General features: G+C 41.6%; 1 protein-coding gene across 1 annotated transcript; it reads right to left on the bottom strand.

Moving 5' to 3' along the window:
- Window positions 1-1,906: 1,906 nt before the first annotated feature.
- RBP3 (retinol binding protein 3) lies at window positions 1,907-14,564 on the bottom strand. The gene is made up of 4 exons (XM_018567449.1): window positions 11,565-14,564; window positions 7,949-8,139; window positions 6,743-6,885; window positions 1,907-2,235 (listed from the first exon to the last, which is right to left on the bottom strand). The coding sequence occupies exons 1-4, from the start codon at window positions 14,562-14,564 to the stop codon at window positions 1,907-1,909; spliced, it is 3,663 nt and encodes a 1,220-aa protein (XP_018422951.1).
- Window positions 14,565-19,479: the final 4,915 nt, after the last annotated feature.

Here is a 19,479-nt window from a genome sequence, read left to right as displayed (position 1 = left end):
GCAGTTCGGTAGAGCGTACGGCCGCTTACTCCCATAGAGAAGAACAGGCTGCTGCGTACAAATCACACGCAGCACCTGTCCTTCCTGGGAGCGGCCTGGTATGGCCGTGCACGCAGCACAGATCTGTTAGTTGTGTGAATGAGGGCTGCTGCATGTAATAGTATCACATAAGATTACATGCAGCGTGCCGGCAGTCAAATGCAGCAGCTGACACCCGATCATTACCTTCAGCTCTCGTTCACACCTGACCGTTTTGTAGTGCGTTCTACGCTCGACGAACGCTCTACAAAACGCTCAAAAATATAAATTGCATTGTAGTCAATGGTCTCGTTCCCACCTTGCCGTATTTCCGCCCGTCCCTAACGCCCTACAAAACGGCCCACGCCTGAAAAGGTCCAGGTACTACTTTTGGCCGTTTTGTAGGGCGTTTTCCATTGGGATTCAGCCAAGTAGCCTTCGGAATCGCGCGACGGTCGCGGTCGCGAATCGCGGTAAAAAAACCGTGCGACGGTCGCGCGACAGACCTAAAAAACAATCCAGGAATAGCAGTTGCTATAGTTGTATCCTAACTGGTTCCTTTTCAACAATAGCTCCAAAATATTTGAAGTGGGTGGAGGTAGCATGGGGAGCAATGAATGTAGGGTGTAAAGTAGGTTCCCTTTAGGGTTGCCACCTGTCCAGTATTCACCCGGACAGTTTGGGTTTTGAATGCTGTGTCCGGGTTTCATGGCAGCAGAAACCCAGACACAATAGGTCAGGCAGACAGGGGCAACCAAAATCAATAAAGGGTCTACTGGTCCCCCACTGTACAGTCTCGACTGTGATATTTACATATGAATGGGTGGCGCTATTTAAATATGAATAACCCACGACTCCAAAAAAATGTCTAGGCGTCGCTAGAGTGTTCGGGTTTCGCTTGAAGAAAAGGTGGCAACCCTAGTTCCCTTCCATACTAAAGTTTTCAAATCTAGTGAAAGTTCTTGGGGTTGATTTACTAACCTTATAAACACACCACGAACATGTATACACCTCTGTAGTGTGTTCCCTCCCAGCATGATCTATGGGTGGAATCTAAACACCTTTGTAGTGTGTACACACCCAGCAGGTGTGTTGTGCAAAGCCTTGCATGAATTGCAAGGTGATGTTGTGTAAATTAGCTCTATGTTGTGTTGCTTGTGTTGATGAATGCAGGAATGTAAATGCATGAGCTAACCATTTTTGTCTAAACTGTGAAGCAGCATTATATATGCATCATGTGCATGATTTTTCCATATATGGCATTAGTGGAAATATGCTTTTAGAGACCTTGTGGTTGATAAATACGTTTTGCTGTGTGAAAATCACACGCACCTGGTGCGTGCGTGTGTTTAGGTTAGTAAATCACCCCCCTTGTCTCAGTGACTTCCAGAACTGGTGACCTTCTCTTGCCTCTATATCTATTTACCAAAAGATTTCTGTGACAGTGACAACTCCAAAAGGGTAGATGCAGGAACTAGTTGCAAGTCATGGAAGCTAGATTTTTAAGCCTTGGATCACAGGATCATAGAATGGTGGTGAGTGAATTTACACTCTAAACTCACCTCCTGTCTTTCCACATTTTTTTTGTGGAAGTTTAAAGGGCCAGTCCACATAAAACTCATATTTCATTTTGGGCAGATACTGTTGTCAATGGTACAAGTAGTGCATAAGAGATGTACTAGCAAATATATATTTTGGATATGCTTTTTTGTTTTGGTGAAACAGAAACTTTGGACATATATAGGCATATATAAAGCAGTGCAACAAACAATATTAATGTACATATAGTAGTGCAATAACTCATAGCAACTAATTCAAGAGTTACACTAGGTTACTGGACTTTGCTTTGCATTACTGAATAAGCGGGATTGTGTTAGAACTACTCATCTTATCTTTTCCCTTGTATTTGTGCACCTAGGACCTCCTTGGCTTTTAGCAGAGCTGTTTCAGATGGAACATGTAAATCAGGCAGTAACCCTTTGCCTTCCCAGGCTGCACCTGGGTCTTCAGTGGCTGATCGAGATGTAGGGATGGTGAGGTACAGGTGGGTATCATCCACATGGTAGGTTTGAGGAGGATGACATCCTCCACTTGTCTTTTCTCCAATGACATATGCCCGTCCTACTCTCTTCATGATGTACACAAATTCCTCTGCAGCACCCTCTGTCATTGAGCTGGTTAAAATCACAAGAGGTTTCTTGGAGCCAAATGAAGCACCTGCACAAGAAACAGAGTGAGACATATTAGTGCAACTGTTCACTAGTCAGTGCATGATTAGATCAACTGTTTGCTTTTTATTGTCACTTCTCAGCCTTATCAATATTCAGCCCTGGCTGGGGTTAAGGAAACTGAATTTAGTGTCACCTCACATAAGAGTGGGGGTTAGGAGTACTTCCCTTGGTCCCAGTTCCTCCTGATAGGAGTGGATCTACCTGGTCTGGTTATGGGCTGGGAGCACAGTGGCCCGTGATGCTGTGCCCCCTGGGGCTGGCATTCCTGGGCTGCCAGAAAATCACTATGGGTTTGGGAGCTCACTTGTTTCACTGGCACTAGGTCACAGCACTGTGGCTACACTTTTTGGGCAAGCCTTGTAGCTAGCCTGGAGCAATTTGTTTTTATCATGGCCGGAAGGCCTGCCTTGTCTAGCACTGGCGCTTATTCATCTATTTAGTTTTAATGCGCGACTGCACATTTTGACCCCACAGAAGATGGAAGGTATTGGGGGAGAGGTTCTGCGACTTCTCCCCACTCAGGATACTCTCTTCAGGAGAGCCCTCACCAAGTCCTTGGTGGACCAGATTCAGCAGGTCCCTACAGATCGGGGTCTGTCTGGAATCGGCCTTGGTGGAGTAGGGTTACCTTGCCCCTGTCTAAATCCTCGCAACCCAGGAGGTTCAGGGACCAAAGTGCACAAGAGGAGGACCAAAAGCTCTCTTGTGCACTTTTTTTTTTAGTGAGTTGGGATTTCACAATTCACTTTTTCTGTTCACAGGGGAAGTTTGTCTTTGATGTGTGCACCATGGGTTTAAAAAACAAACAAACTGAAAAAATGCTTTTTAGTGTGGTTTAAGGTTATGTAAACATAATTCCTTGAATGGTAAGATGCTTGTAAGTATTTCTCAGATTCATAATAGTGTCTTCTGCTTGGTTGATAATGGACAAGCATAAGTACATCAAAATGACACCATTAATTAGATCTCCATTCTGTGTGGCTGATTTATACCTGGATGCCATTCGCAAGTCACCACCACAAAAGCATGCTTTTCAGCGCCATCTAGTGGAAGTAGTGCCATGCAAAAACCACGTAACCCAGGGTTATAGCCTATGTCCTTTGGTCACTTCCTTTGGTGCTGTATATTTATATTAGTGAGTGTACTTTTAAAAATAGGTTTTTCTGTTATAATAATTAAAACAACAGCTTACTCTCCTAAACACGTCTGTGAGCAAGCAGCTGTACAGATATTCAACATAACAATATTAGCAAATAAATATATATATATAGCACTAAAAAATGTGCAAAATGGTGCACTGCAAATACTATAATTTAATATTACACAGCAGTCATCATTCCATACAACTCAAAAGAAAAGTCCAAATTCGTAGGGAACAATACATACAGGGCCAGATTTACTCTCTTTACTGCCCCAAAGCCGGGTTCTACTACTCGCCCGGCGGCTGTGCTGCCCCTCTACTCCCTGCTGCCCTAAGGCTGGGCTTTGCTGGCCTTGTGGGAAATCCGGCCCTGAATACATATAATCCCACTCTACAATAAAGTGTATAAAGTGCAATATAAATGCTTTAAAAGCTTCACTAGCTTCAACCTCGGTGGTAAATATTCACTCACCAGATAGGGAGAACACGGTTGAAATTTTGTCTGCTGAAAGGTGTCAGGTAAGCGCTGGCTCATCCAAGGGGTACATGTGCTGAACAGGACCTACTCTACAGTTTGAATAGTACAGAATGCTGGTCTGGCTTAAAGGTCCTTTATCTGATTTGAATGTAAGTAGACATATGGAGTCTGCTTTTTGGTCTTCTTGGCTATCCTGAGCCCTAACGCCAGAATCTACTTACCTAAAACAAATCTCTTTGAGCATCCCAAAGTGACCTGAATATTTCCACCCCACAAAGTCAAATATTTCCCCCTAAGTGTTCAGATGTCAGCCCAGCGAGCCACTTGGGGGACCGTAGCATCCACCCTAGAAAGGAGGTGCTATAATATTAAACCATAGGTGCAACATTACATGAAGCCACACCCATTTTATTGGCTGCATCTGCTTTACAATAAATTGGCTTGACACTGAGCTGAGGTATGATAGGGCTCCAGCAAGTTCTGATAACGTTATCTGATTGGGATTTAGGTCATGGTATCAGAACGTGCTGCAGCCCTATAATATACCCATCTCACAGCCTAGCCAATATATTGTACTGCAATCTTTTGTAATGTCTCATCATGTGTTTGATTCTTCATTTTATTCTAGTTCTATTTCTATTTTTAAAAAAAGAAAGCATATACAGCATGGGTAGGCAACCTTGGCACTCCAGCCGGTGCAGAACTACAAGTCTTGTGAGGCATTGCAAGAGTTTGACAGCCACAAGCATGACCCCCAGAGGCAGGGGCATGGTAGGATTTGCAGTTTCACCACAGCTGGAGTGCCGAGGTCACCTATCCTGATATACAACATTTCCTCTGTAAAATTATAATTATGTAATATAGTTTTGGAAAGAGGGTGGAATGGTTAGACCCCCTGTTAGGTTTTGTTCCTGTGTTCCCGCTGGCGATATTCACCCTGGTGTCCATTGTCTCCAGTACAGAAAGTGGTGGCTAATCTAAAATCTGTCACAGAAACAGAAGGGAAGGGGAGATCTTCCAATCCAAACAGCTCAAAGGAAATATACCCCGTTGCTTTCAAAAGATCTCCTCTTACTTCCTGCTGTGTCTTTGGGACTGGAAGTGAATGGGAATCTCCCTAAAGGAATACAAACCCCCCCCCAAAAAAAAACATGGCAGTAGTTTTAACCGTTCCCCACTCTATCCAAAACTTTAAAAAAAATAGGTTTGCCCTTATATGCACTTTAAAAAAAGGTTATAGTGCCCATTTAAAGATAAACTTTTCCAGATTGTCTCTATTCTTTTCAAGTGTAAAGGTTACATTAGAGATGTCTGCACGAAGAATAAACTTGCATGGTTTCTTTAACATGTTCCATTTGCTGCTTTATTGCATCCCAAAGAAGCTCCTGTACTTTTTTGGGCGTAGGGTGTTTTGCAGCGCGTTCCTACGCGCTGTAAAACGCCCAGGTGGGAACCATGCCCATAGGCAATCATTGGTTTTCACATGTTGAGCGTTTTACAGCGTGTTGGAACGCGCTGTAAAACGCCCAGGTGTGAACCAGACCTTGTTAGACATGGCACACCAAAGACGTGCGGTCAGGGGAGGCTGGTGAGGCAGAGCCTCACCTAGTATTATGGAGGGAAAAAGCTGTCAGCTTCAGGTCTGAAGCTGACAGCTTTTTCTCCATTCAGTTTGGCTTCTATCAGGTTACACAGCAGGGAAAGCCTCTCCGCTGTGTAACCAGTCATGGATGTCAACTAGGTTGGACTTGATGGACTAATGTCTTTATTCAACCTCAAATACTATGTAACTATGTAACTATGGATGGAGCGCTGCCTGTTAATTACAGGCATCGCTGCATCCGGCTTTTGACAGGTAGTTAGGTTACACAGCAGCGGGCTTCCCCACTGCTTGTGTAACCTAACTATTGAGGCAAGAGCTGTCGCAGCCTCTACTCTTTGTTAGAGGCGTGAGCTCTGTGGATGGCTTGGACCAAAGCGCCATTGGTCCAAGGTGCCCAATCTACAAAAGAAAAAAAAACCCACTGAGGCCATCGATCCTGATGCCTTTGCTAGTGGCGAGGCTGGGGAATGTCTCACCCACAACCAGAGGTACCGCACGTCACTGTGGCACACTGATGACATGCTGCTGATTTCAAACCAATTGGTCAATGGTATAATGCATGCAAGTGCTTTGTTGACACTTAGCCAAGTCAATGCAAATGGATATTAGATGGACCCTATATCTATTTTGCCTCAGACCTATGTAAAGCCAAAGCTTTTTTTTAAGTCTGTAGGGATTAGGCAAGGCCCCTTATATCCCGTCACTTCCTGTGACATGGCAGGAAGTAGAAAGAGATCTCTTCAAAGCAAGAGGATGTCCCCTCTTACACAGTTGTCAACAAAACAGGTTTTCTTCTTGGAAGATTTCTCCTCACTTCCTGTACATATGACAGCTCAAGAATGCTGGATTCTCTATAATTTTCTGTATCACTTTATGATACAGGGACAATGGTTGGCAGGCCCAATAGTGAGGACAAAACCACCCAGCAGGGGCACATACAGCAATAACTTGTTGCTTAACTGGCACCTGGGGCTATCATGCTAAATACCCCTCAGAACCCCTCCACTAATTGTATTAGTTCAGTGCAACCTTCATTCAATACAAGGCCCTGATGAAGGGGGATTGTTTGAACCCCCAAAAACACATTGGCTTTTTATGATACAAACTTTGAATAAAATGGACTTCATACGTTCTGCCTTTGCCTCATTCCTCCTTGCACACCTAGCAATAAAAACTTGACAGAGATTCTAACCCTTCCTCATTCTTTTCAAAATGAAAAGGAAAAGTTTTGACTTTACATACACTTCAGGGGTTAAACTTCTGCATCCTACCTGCAAGCAGAGGCAAGGTCCACACATCTGTAATGGCATTGGCAGTTCGGCTGTAGACTTTATCAAGGAGAACAGGGGTCCCTTCATCAAAGAAGTAAGAGCAAAGTGCTGGAATGGAGTTTGTGGGACCTCCAATGTTAAATCTATGAATAAGAAAACGTTTATTGACAATAGTTTGTAATGCATATTACTCTACCACCAGCTTTTCCCAACCAGAGATTTATTCATGTTTATTCAGAGGTTGAGCAATGAGCAATTTCTGACTCTCAGTTAGGTAACCACTGAAACCAATGATCTTTTAGCTATAGGGAGCATTCTTTCCAATAACCACCACGGTAAGGCCTCGTTCACACCAGATGCAGTGTGTTCTGGCCCGACTTTCTTGTGGAGCAGGAGGGTGCGTGGCAGGCTATAGAAGTGAATGGCACCGTAGCCACACCCTCCAGCTGCAATGCGATCAGCCGCACGGGATGGCGGGGCACATTATGCTTTCGGTCCGATCAAACTGCTGCAAGCACTATTTTTTGTGACCGGACAGAAACGCAGGCATTGATGTGCCATGCGTTTCTGTGCGGCTGATCGCATTGCGTCCGGAGGCGTGGCTGTGGTGCTATTGAGTTTAATGCACCGCCAGGCCCCCACCCGCCCTACAAAACGTGGGCTGGCCGCAATGCGATCCAGTGCGTTCTGGCCAGAATCGGACCGGAACGCACTGTGGCTGGTGTGAACTAGCCCTAAGAAGCCTTTCTCCACTGGCCATGAATATATGGAAGATTTCACTGACCACCAATGTAGGGAGTACTTTTCCACCAACCATTAATGTAAGCAGGCATTTCTTGACTGACCACCAATGTGAGAGAAAACTATAATAATTATTATTATTGTTTTATTTACAGCCCTAGGTGTCAAATGCAAAAATACAGTATATCCCTTATTCTGTTATTCATTTTTATATCTCAACCTATTGTATCGCGAGCTGTAGATATAGTAATTAGTAGGGGTTCCCCGAGACCTGGAAATTACTTAGATCTCCTATCACCCTTGAAAACAAAAGTGAGATGTCAGTCTCACCCCTAATTATACATTTTTTAACCAGGATTCACACAGGAATTGGTTATTTGCCTGTCCTTGGCTCATCAAGGGATTCATTTATGGATTAACTCAAATGTGCCCTTTTTCAACCCCTGCAACTGTGTATCTGCTCACCGCATGTCGATAATTAAGGCATCGGTGCTAACAACTTTTTTCCATACATGTTCCACCAAAAGATGTGATACTTGGTTCAGAATATCACATTCAGCAAACATATCAAAACGCATGTAACCAATATTCTTTTCAAACACATCCGTGTGGAAGGAAAACTTGATAAGGTCTTCAAACATATCAGGAGAGGGGATCTGAAAAAAAGAGAAACATTTTTTAAAGGATTAACTAGAATCTACCTATTACTTTCCTTTATGTTAAATTCCCATAGGGCCAATGATTGGGCATACCGTAGCATTGAGAGCGACCACCTAAGATTCTTCGTGGAGACTTGCTCTCTCAAGTGAAGAGAAAGGTTGTGTACATCATCCCTCTATTGTAATCAACAATCTCACCCAATGTAGGTTAGTGAACTTGTTTTTATACTGGTACCTTTCTAATCAAATTGTACTACACCATAAGAGCTCTCCTGCCTCTCCCTTGTTTATTGCATGACTGTTGCTCGATACCCTCCCATTGTTTATATAAGCCAAGGAACTGCGTGCGATTTCCATATCCAGTCACAGGCTAGGAGAGGGACAAGATATTTAACAGACATGTAAATTTAGTTTCGTTCTATATAGATATTCGTACTAATTTCATTGCATTCAGACGTGTTGAAAATGGAAATTCGATGCATCCGAATGTCTGAATTTAAACGAATCCGAATGTTCGTTTAACAAACATTCGCATCTATCCATTTTTTTGGGCTGTTGGGGGTTGTATGACAGGCACGGTTCCGTGACTTCCTGTTGTGGATCATTCCAAAACGAAAATTCGGACAGATACGAAATCTGAATAACGAACCGAATCGAATTTCGAATCTGTAATGTTAAAAACTAAAGAAATAAAAATCTGGATCAATCCGAAACTAAACACATTTTTGCAGTATTACATGTCAAATATCAAATCCGTGCTGTGGCAGAGCTGTATAAATCGAAGAAATGGATGGACATAAATATAAATCCTTTGGCAGTTAAAATAGCTTAGTTGTATTGCATTTCCTTATTGAGTAAATTATGTTCATAAGGGAACACAGAAGGGAACTGTTAAGGGGTTCAAAAGACCCTTTTACTAAGGCACTTGTACAATATCAGGACAACAACAACAGCTGTAAATACATTGTTTTCCAAATATATTTTTCACAATTCAGTTTTTCGATTCTTGCAGAAAAAGGTGTAAATATAGTCAAGACTTTTGTTTTTAGTTTTGGGTAAAGTGGAGAACAATTAGAACCCCTTTTTTATTGTCCATGTTCCATCACACTCCATCTATCCTTAAAACCACTATCAACAAGACAGAAAGTGATGGAAAATCCATCATTTTACACATGTCACCAGAGCAGGAGTTGAGGGCAAACTATCCAATAGAGACACCTGTTCTGGTGACAACTGTCCAATAAGGGAAATGTCCTCGCTTTTTAGAGATTTTCTCTCACTTCCTGTTTTGTCGGCAGGACAGGAAGTGAAAGAAAAGCTCCAACCAGGACACAATTGTTAAAAAGAAACTGGAACAGCTTTCAACCTTTCTCTACGCTATTTAAAATAAATAAAAAAATGGCTATACATCCACTTTACATTTTGAACAGAAGTGTTATAGTCACTCTTTAATTCTCTGCTGTAATCTACTGAATACAGAATTTCATATAGTTGCAGTTCCTCTCTATAGTAATAACGAAGCTCCCCATTTCATTTTATTATTTCGGTTATATGCCACAGACAATATAATAGCCTGCGCTAAAATAAGAGAGAACAATAATGATCATTGATTCAATCAAAAATAGTAATAATTTGTTATAGAAACACTCAGAATTTGTCTTTTAGCACATGGAGAAAGGGAACCTGTCATTTTGGAGCAACCATTATGCTGCAATGAAGATACAGAATACGATACAGGTTTGCCTCCAAAACCCTTGTTTTGGAGGCAAACATTGCTAGTGGTCTCTGATTTTAATACTTGAAATGGATGCACAGCCAGTGAAGTCAGAATTTCTGACCTGAACAATAGGTATAGGTCAGAGCCTCAGAAATAATTAAAGCCACACAATCAGAATAACAGCAAAATAATTATTATTTTCAGTAGTCAGTAATAGCAACTTACATAGTATCTCAACACAAGTTAATTTGAAGCCCATCTAAACCTTCATTGTTTGTATTACTGTAATGTAGTCAGGCTGCATAAACAGCAATACATGTGGGTGTCTTTTTTTAAAATTTTTTTACTATAACATACTATTGTTCTGTAGCTATTGTTAAAATGCCCTGCGCTGCCAGCAAGCTGGAGAGCACTGCAGACCACTGCTTGCCACATGGTCTGGATCACCAGTGGTCTGAAACACATCCTGCACATTACAGTAACATGCCAACTTTTTTGGAAGTTGATATGGGCTTAAGTAACAACTAAGGCCTTGTTCATACCAAATGCAAAGCAGATCCGGTCAGGTTTCTGCACACGCACCCTAGTCTTTTAGGCGCGTTTTTGACGCGTTTTTTATGCGTTCCGGGCACTTTTTGGTAAAAAAAATTATTTTATTTTTTAAAAAGTTTAAAATGGGCTTTCAGTGCGTTCCAGGCATTTGCATGTGTTTTTGATGCATTCCAGAGCAGACCCAGAGCAGGTAAAATAGGGCCTGCTGCAGTTTTTTCACCTGCTCTGGATCTGCTCTGCAACTGCACGCTGCGATGTGAACTGGAGCAAGAAATACCATTGGACGCAGTTTTGATCCGGTCTGCAACTGCTCTGCTCTGCGCTTGGTGTGAACAAGGCCTAAGTAGTACCTGCTTACCGTAAAAAATGAAGTTACATTACAGTAATAAAAAGATTTTCACTTTCAGTTGAGCTTAGTTTTTTTGTTGTCTGGAAGGTATAGTTGTATTTAAGCACCACTTTCAAAATTACCTAAGCCATAACAAAAAAACAACAACTGCGGGACCTATATTTCCTACCTTTTTTCAGATCAGGGATATAAATATAATATAAATATTATTTACCAATTCCTAAGACTTTGTGTGCGCCTGTCTGTCAAATGTCAGGCTAAATGGCAGATTTAAAACTATGAAACACTTATGTTAAAAACACCCTTTTCAGGGCCAGGGGCAATTAATTTATTTGTATCAGACCTGCATCTTTCCCAATACAAGTTAATGGGGATGAAAAAGTACCATGAAGCAGGTTTATGCATAAAAGAATGAGCTCTGAATAATAGAAGCATCTCAAACTGATCTCAAATGAAAAATGAATGCACCTTAAAGCTAACTGCATTTGCCTATTAACACAAGCCCAATGACTGTCAAATCTGGAAATGTCCCTTGACCCTGTGTTTGCTAGACTGATTGAGTTATTGGTGAGGAAAATAGACATGTGTCGTTTGTTTAGATTAAATATTCAAATCAAGCAATGTTAAAGGATGGAAAAAAAATAAAACAAATGTCATAATTTATTTTGGACTAAGCTGTTAAATATAATAAGTTTAAAATTAATCATTCTATATATTTCTTCTCTGCAGAAACACCTACTTTGCTGCCTTTTAGCAAAAGTGAGACCTACGCCATAAGCAATAATACATTAGTATGTGTATTACCTGCATTGGCACAACCCCTGGTATGCGATCCTTTGAGTTTTCCGGTATGTAGACAGCTTTGAGATGAACATCTGCTGACAGAGTCTGAAGATCGTAGTTTATTTTTTCAGCTAGTTCCATTTCAGACTTAATTGTTCTGTAGTCCCTTTTGTCCACCATGGAAAGAAGTTTTGAAGCCACTTCTGCTCCGCTTTCTTCAAAGGCATAGTTATCAGCTACTAGTTTTCCAGCAGTCTGGATAATGGAAGGAATTTTAGCGCGCAGGTTAATTATGCGTTGAGCAACGTTCATGGCCTCATTGGCTTGAATGATTACATGAGGTTCAACCCCTGATACGCTCCACACTTTGCCAGTCACGGAGCTAATCACCACTTGATTAGGAATTGAGGCATAAAGCTGACTTTCCCCAACTTTGTATATACCAACAGACAAAGACACCCCGCTAGTTGGCTCACCAATAATAGTAGCTCGATTAAGATCCTTCATTGATCTTGTGAAGGCTTCAGCTGCTGAACCAGTCATGTGACTTGTGAGTACATAAATGTCTTTGGAAGACCCATATCTTTGGCCAGCTACTACTGGAAGTGTCCATATTTCAGTACCAGTTGAGGTGCTACGATCATACACTGTGTAAAGGTGTTGTAGTGGCTCAGGATCAAAAAAATATGAACAAAAAATGGGGATGGCAGTAGAATAACCACCAGTGTTGTATCTCATGTCAATGATTAAGGTACTTGTGTCAACCAACTTATTCCAGACAAGACTAACCAATTGGGGCCCAATAGCTTTAATTATTTCTGTATCGGCCATCATGTCAAATCTCAGATATCCTACATTTCCTGGCAGAACTTCAATCTTAAATAAAGCATCAATAATGTAGCTAAGTTCTTCTGGTGAAGGGATTTTTGGAGGCTTGTCTTCCAAGACTTCTGGTTCTATGTCACTGTAAAATACATGAAGGCGATGGTCTCCTGAGATTTCCTGAATGTCTGAAGTAAGTTGAGAAGCCAAAGATTCTAGATCAACTACAGATCGGTATCCACCCTCAGACCACTTACTCTTAAGGGCATTACTCACTTTGTTAGCCAACTCTGGAATGGCATAATGGACCTCTAAGAGCACTCCAGTGCCCTTTACCAATGCAGAGACTTTTGGGTGAAAAATAATGATTTCCTTAGCTTTTTCCAAGGCTTCTTCTGCTAGAACAATAGCATCTGGCACTACTCCTCCTCCAAGCCAGCAATCACCATTATTGTCTATAAAGTTGATCACAGGCACTGTTACAGTCAATTGAGTGGAATCAAGATTTGATGACCGTGAGTGCATTAGGGTCCCTGATGTGATTTCACCAATGATTGTGGCTCTGCTCAAAGACTGCATAAGATAGGCAAATTCTTCTGCTGCTGTAGCAGTTCTGTGGCTGGTCAGTACATACACCTCTCTTTTAGAACCATATCGTTTCCCATGAAGATCGGGAAGGCTATAGAACTCCTTTGTAGTGTTTGATAGTCGGTCATACATGGTGAAGAGATGAATCCTAGACTCTGGCTCATGAAAGTAAGACAGAAGTAAGGGAATGGCAGTGGAGGGACCACCAGTATTATAACGCAAGTCTATAATGAGGTTTTCTGTGCTTGTGATTGGATCCCAAACTTTGTTAACAATGTGAGGTCCTAATTTACCGAGAACAGTGATATCAGCAAACTCATCAAATCGCAAGTACCCTATGTTCCCAGGGAGGATATTAACCTTGAAAACACTGTTGACTAAAGCTTGAAGAATATTTTCATCATCTGGTAACTCCTGCTGAGATGGAAATGTTTCTGGCAGCACTGGGGTAAAATATTTGCACCTTACAATCAGTCTGGGGTCCTCTGTCACAGATTGAAGCTCATAATTTAATTTTGCTGCAAGATCTTCTTCAGAAATGACTGAGGCATAGTCCATGTTTGAAAGATGCTTTAACAAAGTTGGGATGCGGTCAAGGAAAGCATAAAGGTTTCCCAAGATTTCATTGAGCTGTTGTAGTATACTTGGAATTTTGGAACGAACAGACAAAATGTCCAAAGCTTTATTAAGTGCATCCTCTGCATTCACAACTACACAGGGAAAAACACCAGCTACTTCCCAACTCTGCCCAGTTAGTGGACTTATTGATCGGGATACAGGAACAGTGATGTAGAAATCTGATTGTCCAATTTTAATTTTCTCTATGTCCAAAGACCCGCCTGCTGTTCTTTCTCCAACAATAATTGCCCTGTTCATATGTTTAAGAATGTAAGCAGCATCCTCAGCAATGCCTTTGGTATACCTGCTTGTTAACACTATCACATCTTTGCTTTTGCTGTATCTCTTACCTATCAATGCTGGAAGTGTCCATAACTCTGTTGTGGTGTTGGTAGGGCGGTTGTAAATGGTGTCAATATGGACTACAGGTTGAGCTTCAGTCAAGTAAGACACAACAAAGGGAATGCCAGAGACCTTACCTTGAGTACTGTGCCTTAGATCCAAAACCAGAGCAGAACTTGGCATAAGTTTTCCCCAAATGTTCTTCACAAGAAAGGGACCAATTTGTTGAACAACATCTTGACCAATTACATAGTCAATTCGAAGGTAGCCAATGTTTTCAGGCAGAACTTCATACTTAATGGAATGATCCACAAGGAACTGCAGCTGCTCAGGAGTTGGGATGGTTTCTGTCTCTTGCTTCACAGTAGGAGATGGCTCATAAGATACAATCAGTCGTGGGTCATTGAGTGAACTTTGTACCCCAGCTGTGAAAACACTAGCTAAGGTTAAAGGATCAGAAACATGCAGAACCTCCCCACTTTTTATTGCCTGTTCTATGGTCTCTTGCATTCCCACCAGGTTCTCAGGATAGCAGTAATTGTCCAACAGTACTTTGGCCATGTCCAGCACCAAGGATGGTTGAAAGACAGGGTTAGAACAGGCATTATGAAAGAGTAGCAGAAAGATCAGGGCTGGATAGCAGTTAGGCATGTTGTTTCAGAGCAGCTAAATTTCTTCTGTCCACTGCTTCTGAGAATGAAGAATTAAATGCAGGGCACAGAACAGCCAATTCTCTTATCTCCACTAAACCTTTAATCACATTAATGAAACTATAAGCATCAGCACAAGGGTATTTCTGGGAAAACATGACACTGTCTGTACTGTGAGCATCTGTTGCCTTGATTTTATTTTGTGGCTACAATTTTTGGAATGAATAGTCCTGAAACTTAGCAAGCTTGTAGTACAATTATGTATAACAAGCAATAAGATAAGTATAAAAAAACAACAGTAATAATAATAATTCAACAGAAACCGTGGTTTTAATACATTGCACTGATGATGGCCAAAACCATGAAACAGCTGTATGTAGTTTTAAAAGAATGACTCCATATTTGGGTTTATCAGTACTATACACAATTGGTTCTGATCATGGCCTTTGGGGGGGTGGGGGGGGGGGAATTAATGTTTTGTATGGCTCCACCACTATGAAGAATAATTATTTTATTTTTGGGATATGAGATAAAATTAAACTTTGAATAAATGAATGCTTTCAATTTTAAGAGGGCTCTAATGTGCTATATGTATATATTAGAAACATGTTTTTAAAGGTTATCTAAAACAAAAATATTGTTTTCCATTTTGGATAGAATAGGGAAGGGCTGGAATCTTTTATTACTGTCCGCTGGGTAGATCCACCCTCTCTATTTGTCCTGGTGACAATGGTTACCAGTGACAGCTTTGAAAGGGTCACCACACACCATATAATTTTTGTACAATCAATTTTAGATTTACCAAATCTATGAAATAGGAGGACCTACCTAATCTATCCAATCAATCTGCATCCAATTAGTCAGATCCTTGCACTACAGTTGTTTGTAAATCTAAAGGAGATTGTATAATCAGATTGTAACGTGTGTGTTGAGCTTGCATACTTTCTCTGTTTACTCCCTTTTAGATTTATCAAAACTAGGGATGCACTGATAACAGTTTTTCTGTATCGAGTACGAGTACCGATATATTTTTTTGGGTACTCGCCTATACCAGGTACCAATACCGCGGTGCTGTGTGCCCCGATTATCAGGAAGTCGGGTGGCGGATCATGACCTATCGCCTGGCTTCCTGATTGCCTGGGAAGCCAGTGTTCTATCGCAAGAGCACTGGCTACACTTGCTGTGACTGCCTGGCTTACTGACCAATCAGAAAGCTTGGAAGGGGGGGGGGTCATTACCTGCCGCCTGGCTTCCTGATTGGTTAGGGAGTCAGGCTGCCTAGTAACAAGTGAAGCCGACTTCCTAGCCAATCGGGAAGCCGGGTGGAACGCCATAACCCACCTCCCGGCTTCCTGATTGGCTAGGAAGCCGGCTAAACCATGTTCAGCACTATGGTTGAAAATTATCAATTTGACCACATTATTGTCAAATCAAATTAATGTTCCGATAACAAATTTTTTGATCAAAATTCTACTGGTATATGGCCAGCTTAACAGTACAAACCAAATATAAGCATATACTGATAAAGCTTTTACATAATAAAGAAAATCTCTTCTGCTATTTTAATCTGCTATTTTTACCATTTTGTATCAGTAGTTGAAGAGTTAAAACCACAACTTTTTCTGAGGTATGAGTAATGGTGCTATGCAAATATAAACACATACATGAATGTTGGAAGCTACTAATCATATTTAATTCAAGTAATTAGGATTTGCCTGTTTATCCCGATGCTACCTGAGGTCACAGCTGACACCATTGCTCCTGACCAATAGAATTGAGACTAGGGTTAACGCAGAGCATGAACTTTTCAACTTGTCAAGTGACACAAAGCCGATCAGAGATGCCCTGTAATCCTGTCTTCAGACCTATAGAAAATTGATGGGTTTTATATGCACACGCAGAAGAAAGGGACTGCTCAAAGGAGATCTTAAGGCAGATGTTATTCCATGTACAGTCATAAAGAAAAATAGAATTAATTCATTTTAAATTACATTATAAAAGAGAATCTGATTCTTGATTAGGGGGAAGTAAGTGTAATGCTGTGAATTACAATCAACTCTGTGGCTGTCATCCAACTTTGAATAAAGCTCACATGCTGCACACCCTGGTTTCTTGTTTTCTCTGAAAAATGTCCTGCCAGATATAAGACCAAAAAAAGTCCTAGGGCACTTTGGCAACAAAGGATCCTTGCATGTTAACTAGCTCTTAATTTGAACATCAATCTACTGTTATGTGGAGTAGGCAGAAATCTTTTTCATTTGCCGTTTATTCGAGTTTCCAGAACAATTAATAAAAAAACATGTAGGACACTATAAGAAGTGTGCACATAAACTGCCAAGTACCAACGTCTGTCCCTTGACCCCATCTCAAGCACTGCTTGTAATTAGTGTCCTGGGTTGGAAGAAGGTGTTTGCCATCTCTGTGGGTTTTACATTGTGTTAGGTCAGTGACGTAGAGCAGTGTTTTTCAACCTTTTTTGTGCAAAGGCACACTTTTTTCATGAAAAAAATCACGAGGCACACCACCATTAGAAAATTTTAAAAAAATTAAACTTTAGTGCACACTCTTCATACATTTAAGTGCTGGCCAAGGCCTGAGTATTTAAGCACCACACCCCTGGGTTGAAAGTGTAAAGTGTATACATATCTCGAATAAAAAGACATTTTTATTCAGAATTGTCTTTTGGCACCATTAAAGCCCCACTTTTTTTCTTTTTCTTTACACTAGTCAAGTGCACACTGCTGGTGTGTCATGGAAAAGAACCCCCTCACCTTCCCAGTTGCTAGGAGCGTGACAAGACCTGCAGAAAGGGGGGTCCTCTGAGGGATGCTGGCAGAATTGCCTCTATCAATGCTCCGGCTCTTTAACGGCTCAGAGCTCCTGTCACGTCACCGGCTCCTCCCCCCGAGCTGGAGACGTGACAGAACCTTTCATCGCTCCACCCCTCCGGCTCTGTCACGGCTTCATCTTTTCTCCACGCCGTCACTACTCCACGCCCCCCTGCTCTGTCACGCGGCTGCATCACCGCTCTATACCCGTCACCGCCGCTCCACGGCCCCAGCTATGTCATCGCGGCTGCTCCACGCTCCCAGCTCTCGTCGCGGCTCCATTGCCGACCCGCGTCCCCTGCTCTCGCACCGGTATGATTGGCTATTTGTGAGTCAAAGCCGCGGCACACCAGACAATATCTCACGGCACACTAGTGTGCCGCGGCACAGTGGTTGAAAAACGCTGACGTAGAGGATAGGTCAATGTCAGTTTAAATTTTACTCTGCAGTCCTTTAACCTATTCAATATAAGATATGTATGTCTATAGTTGTGTTTTAGTTTTTCCAATTGCCTTGGTCAGAAATGTTTAAGTGGGTTTCATTTTTTAAACAATCACAGGGTATCAATGCTTCTATTCTTACAATACACAGAGGTCTAGGGAAGATCTTGGCAAGCATCAGGTCTGACATAACTGGTCTCCAATGTTGTACATTTACCAAAAGCTGCATTCTTATCAAATGTGAAGATACACAATAATGATAATTTGTTTCTCTGCCTATTTTCATGCCATACGTCAGGGCCGGGCTGGGACAAAAAATAGGCCCGGGCATTTTAGACTGAGCAGCCCAATCACAAGATCCCCAAAGGCCCCGCGCCATTGTAATCCAGGGGCGGAGCCAAACACTGACATTCAATTGTTTCAGGGGCCAGCCAAAACAGTAGGGCTACAGTCAAAACACAAGCCTTGCTACAACCAGCATACAAACCTTGCCACAATATGCAAATCGAACAACAACTAATGTGCAAACCTTGCAACAATATAGGAAGTTTGCTACAGAGAACTCTTATGCTATCCTCAGCGGATCTCCTCCTCCCCAGCCGTCCTCCGCACCACGAGCATGGTGTACAGGTCAGTGCTCACAGTTCTTCAGCAACACCAGCACGATACCATCTATTCCATACACAGGCGAACCACAACACAGCTTTTAGAACTCTGCTGTGATATGTAATTTCCACTCAAAATTGAAAGCTTTATGTGTAGCAGAGAATACTGACACTCAGGTGAATGCTCGCAGAATGTAGAGTGTGTGTACAGTCCCCTATCTGATGGCAATAAAGTTAAGTGGAAAAAAAATAGGAAAAAAATTAAAGTTTCCCCCAAACAATTTAAAGTTACACATAAAAAGAATTTAAAAAAAACAATTTTTTTTTAAAAAAGTCCCCACCCATACATACATACACACATGCAAACATGCGTCAGGGGCGCAGGGACGCCGCACATGTTACATATGACCGCGAACGTGGCAGTGAGAGCAATAATTCTGTTATCAATCACTGATAACACTAAACTGATGAGCTGTAAAAGCTTTTAAAGCGTCGCCTATGGTCAATTTTGAGTATGGTAGTTTTTTGCGATTTTGCGGGTGTGCGCAATTTTTAAGCTTGACATGTTTGGTGTCTATTTACCTGACGTGACCCGATCTTTTATATTTTACCAAAATAATTGGGTAATAATAATTGTTTCCTAACATAATGTTAAAAAAAAAACGTTTTTTTTTCAAAATTTTCAGGAATTTTCCCGAAATATGGTAAAAAATCAAAACCCCAGTGGTGATTAAATACCACCAAAAGAAAGCTCTATCTATCCCCCAAAAATGGTATAAAATTAATTTCAGTACATCGTTGCATGACAGAATAAACGTCAGTCAAAGTAGCGCAGCGCTGAATACTGAACAATGGCCTGGCCAGGAAGGGGGTCTAAACACCTGGTCAGCAAGTGGTTAAAAACTGTATTTTTTTAAAGTTTTTTTTTTCATTGATTCATGTCCTCCTGGGCAGTACCCGGATCCCCATATACATTTTATGGCCAATAACATGCATACAAGCACTCTTAAAGGGGACAATTGTTTTTGAAAGTTCTAACCCCA

The sequence above is a fragment of the Nanorana parkeri genome, unplaced genomic scaffold (assembly GCF_000935625.1).
Source record: "Nanorana parkeri isolate BGI_ZX_2015 unplaced genomic scaffold, ASM93562v1 scaffold1050, whole genome shotgun sequence".
Classification (NCBI taxonomy): Eukaryota; Metazoa; Chordata; class Amphibia; order Anura; family Dicroglossidae; genus Nanorana; species Nanorana parkeri.
Note: the sequence above shows the minus strand (reverse complement) of the source record. Positions and strands in the feature narration are given on the sequence as shown.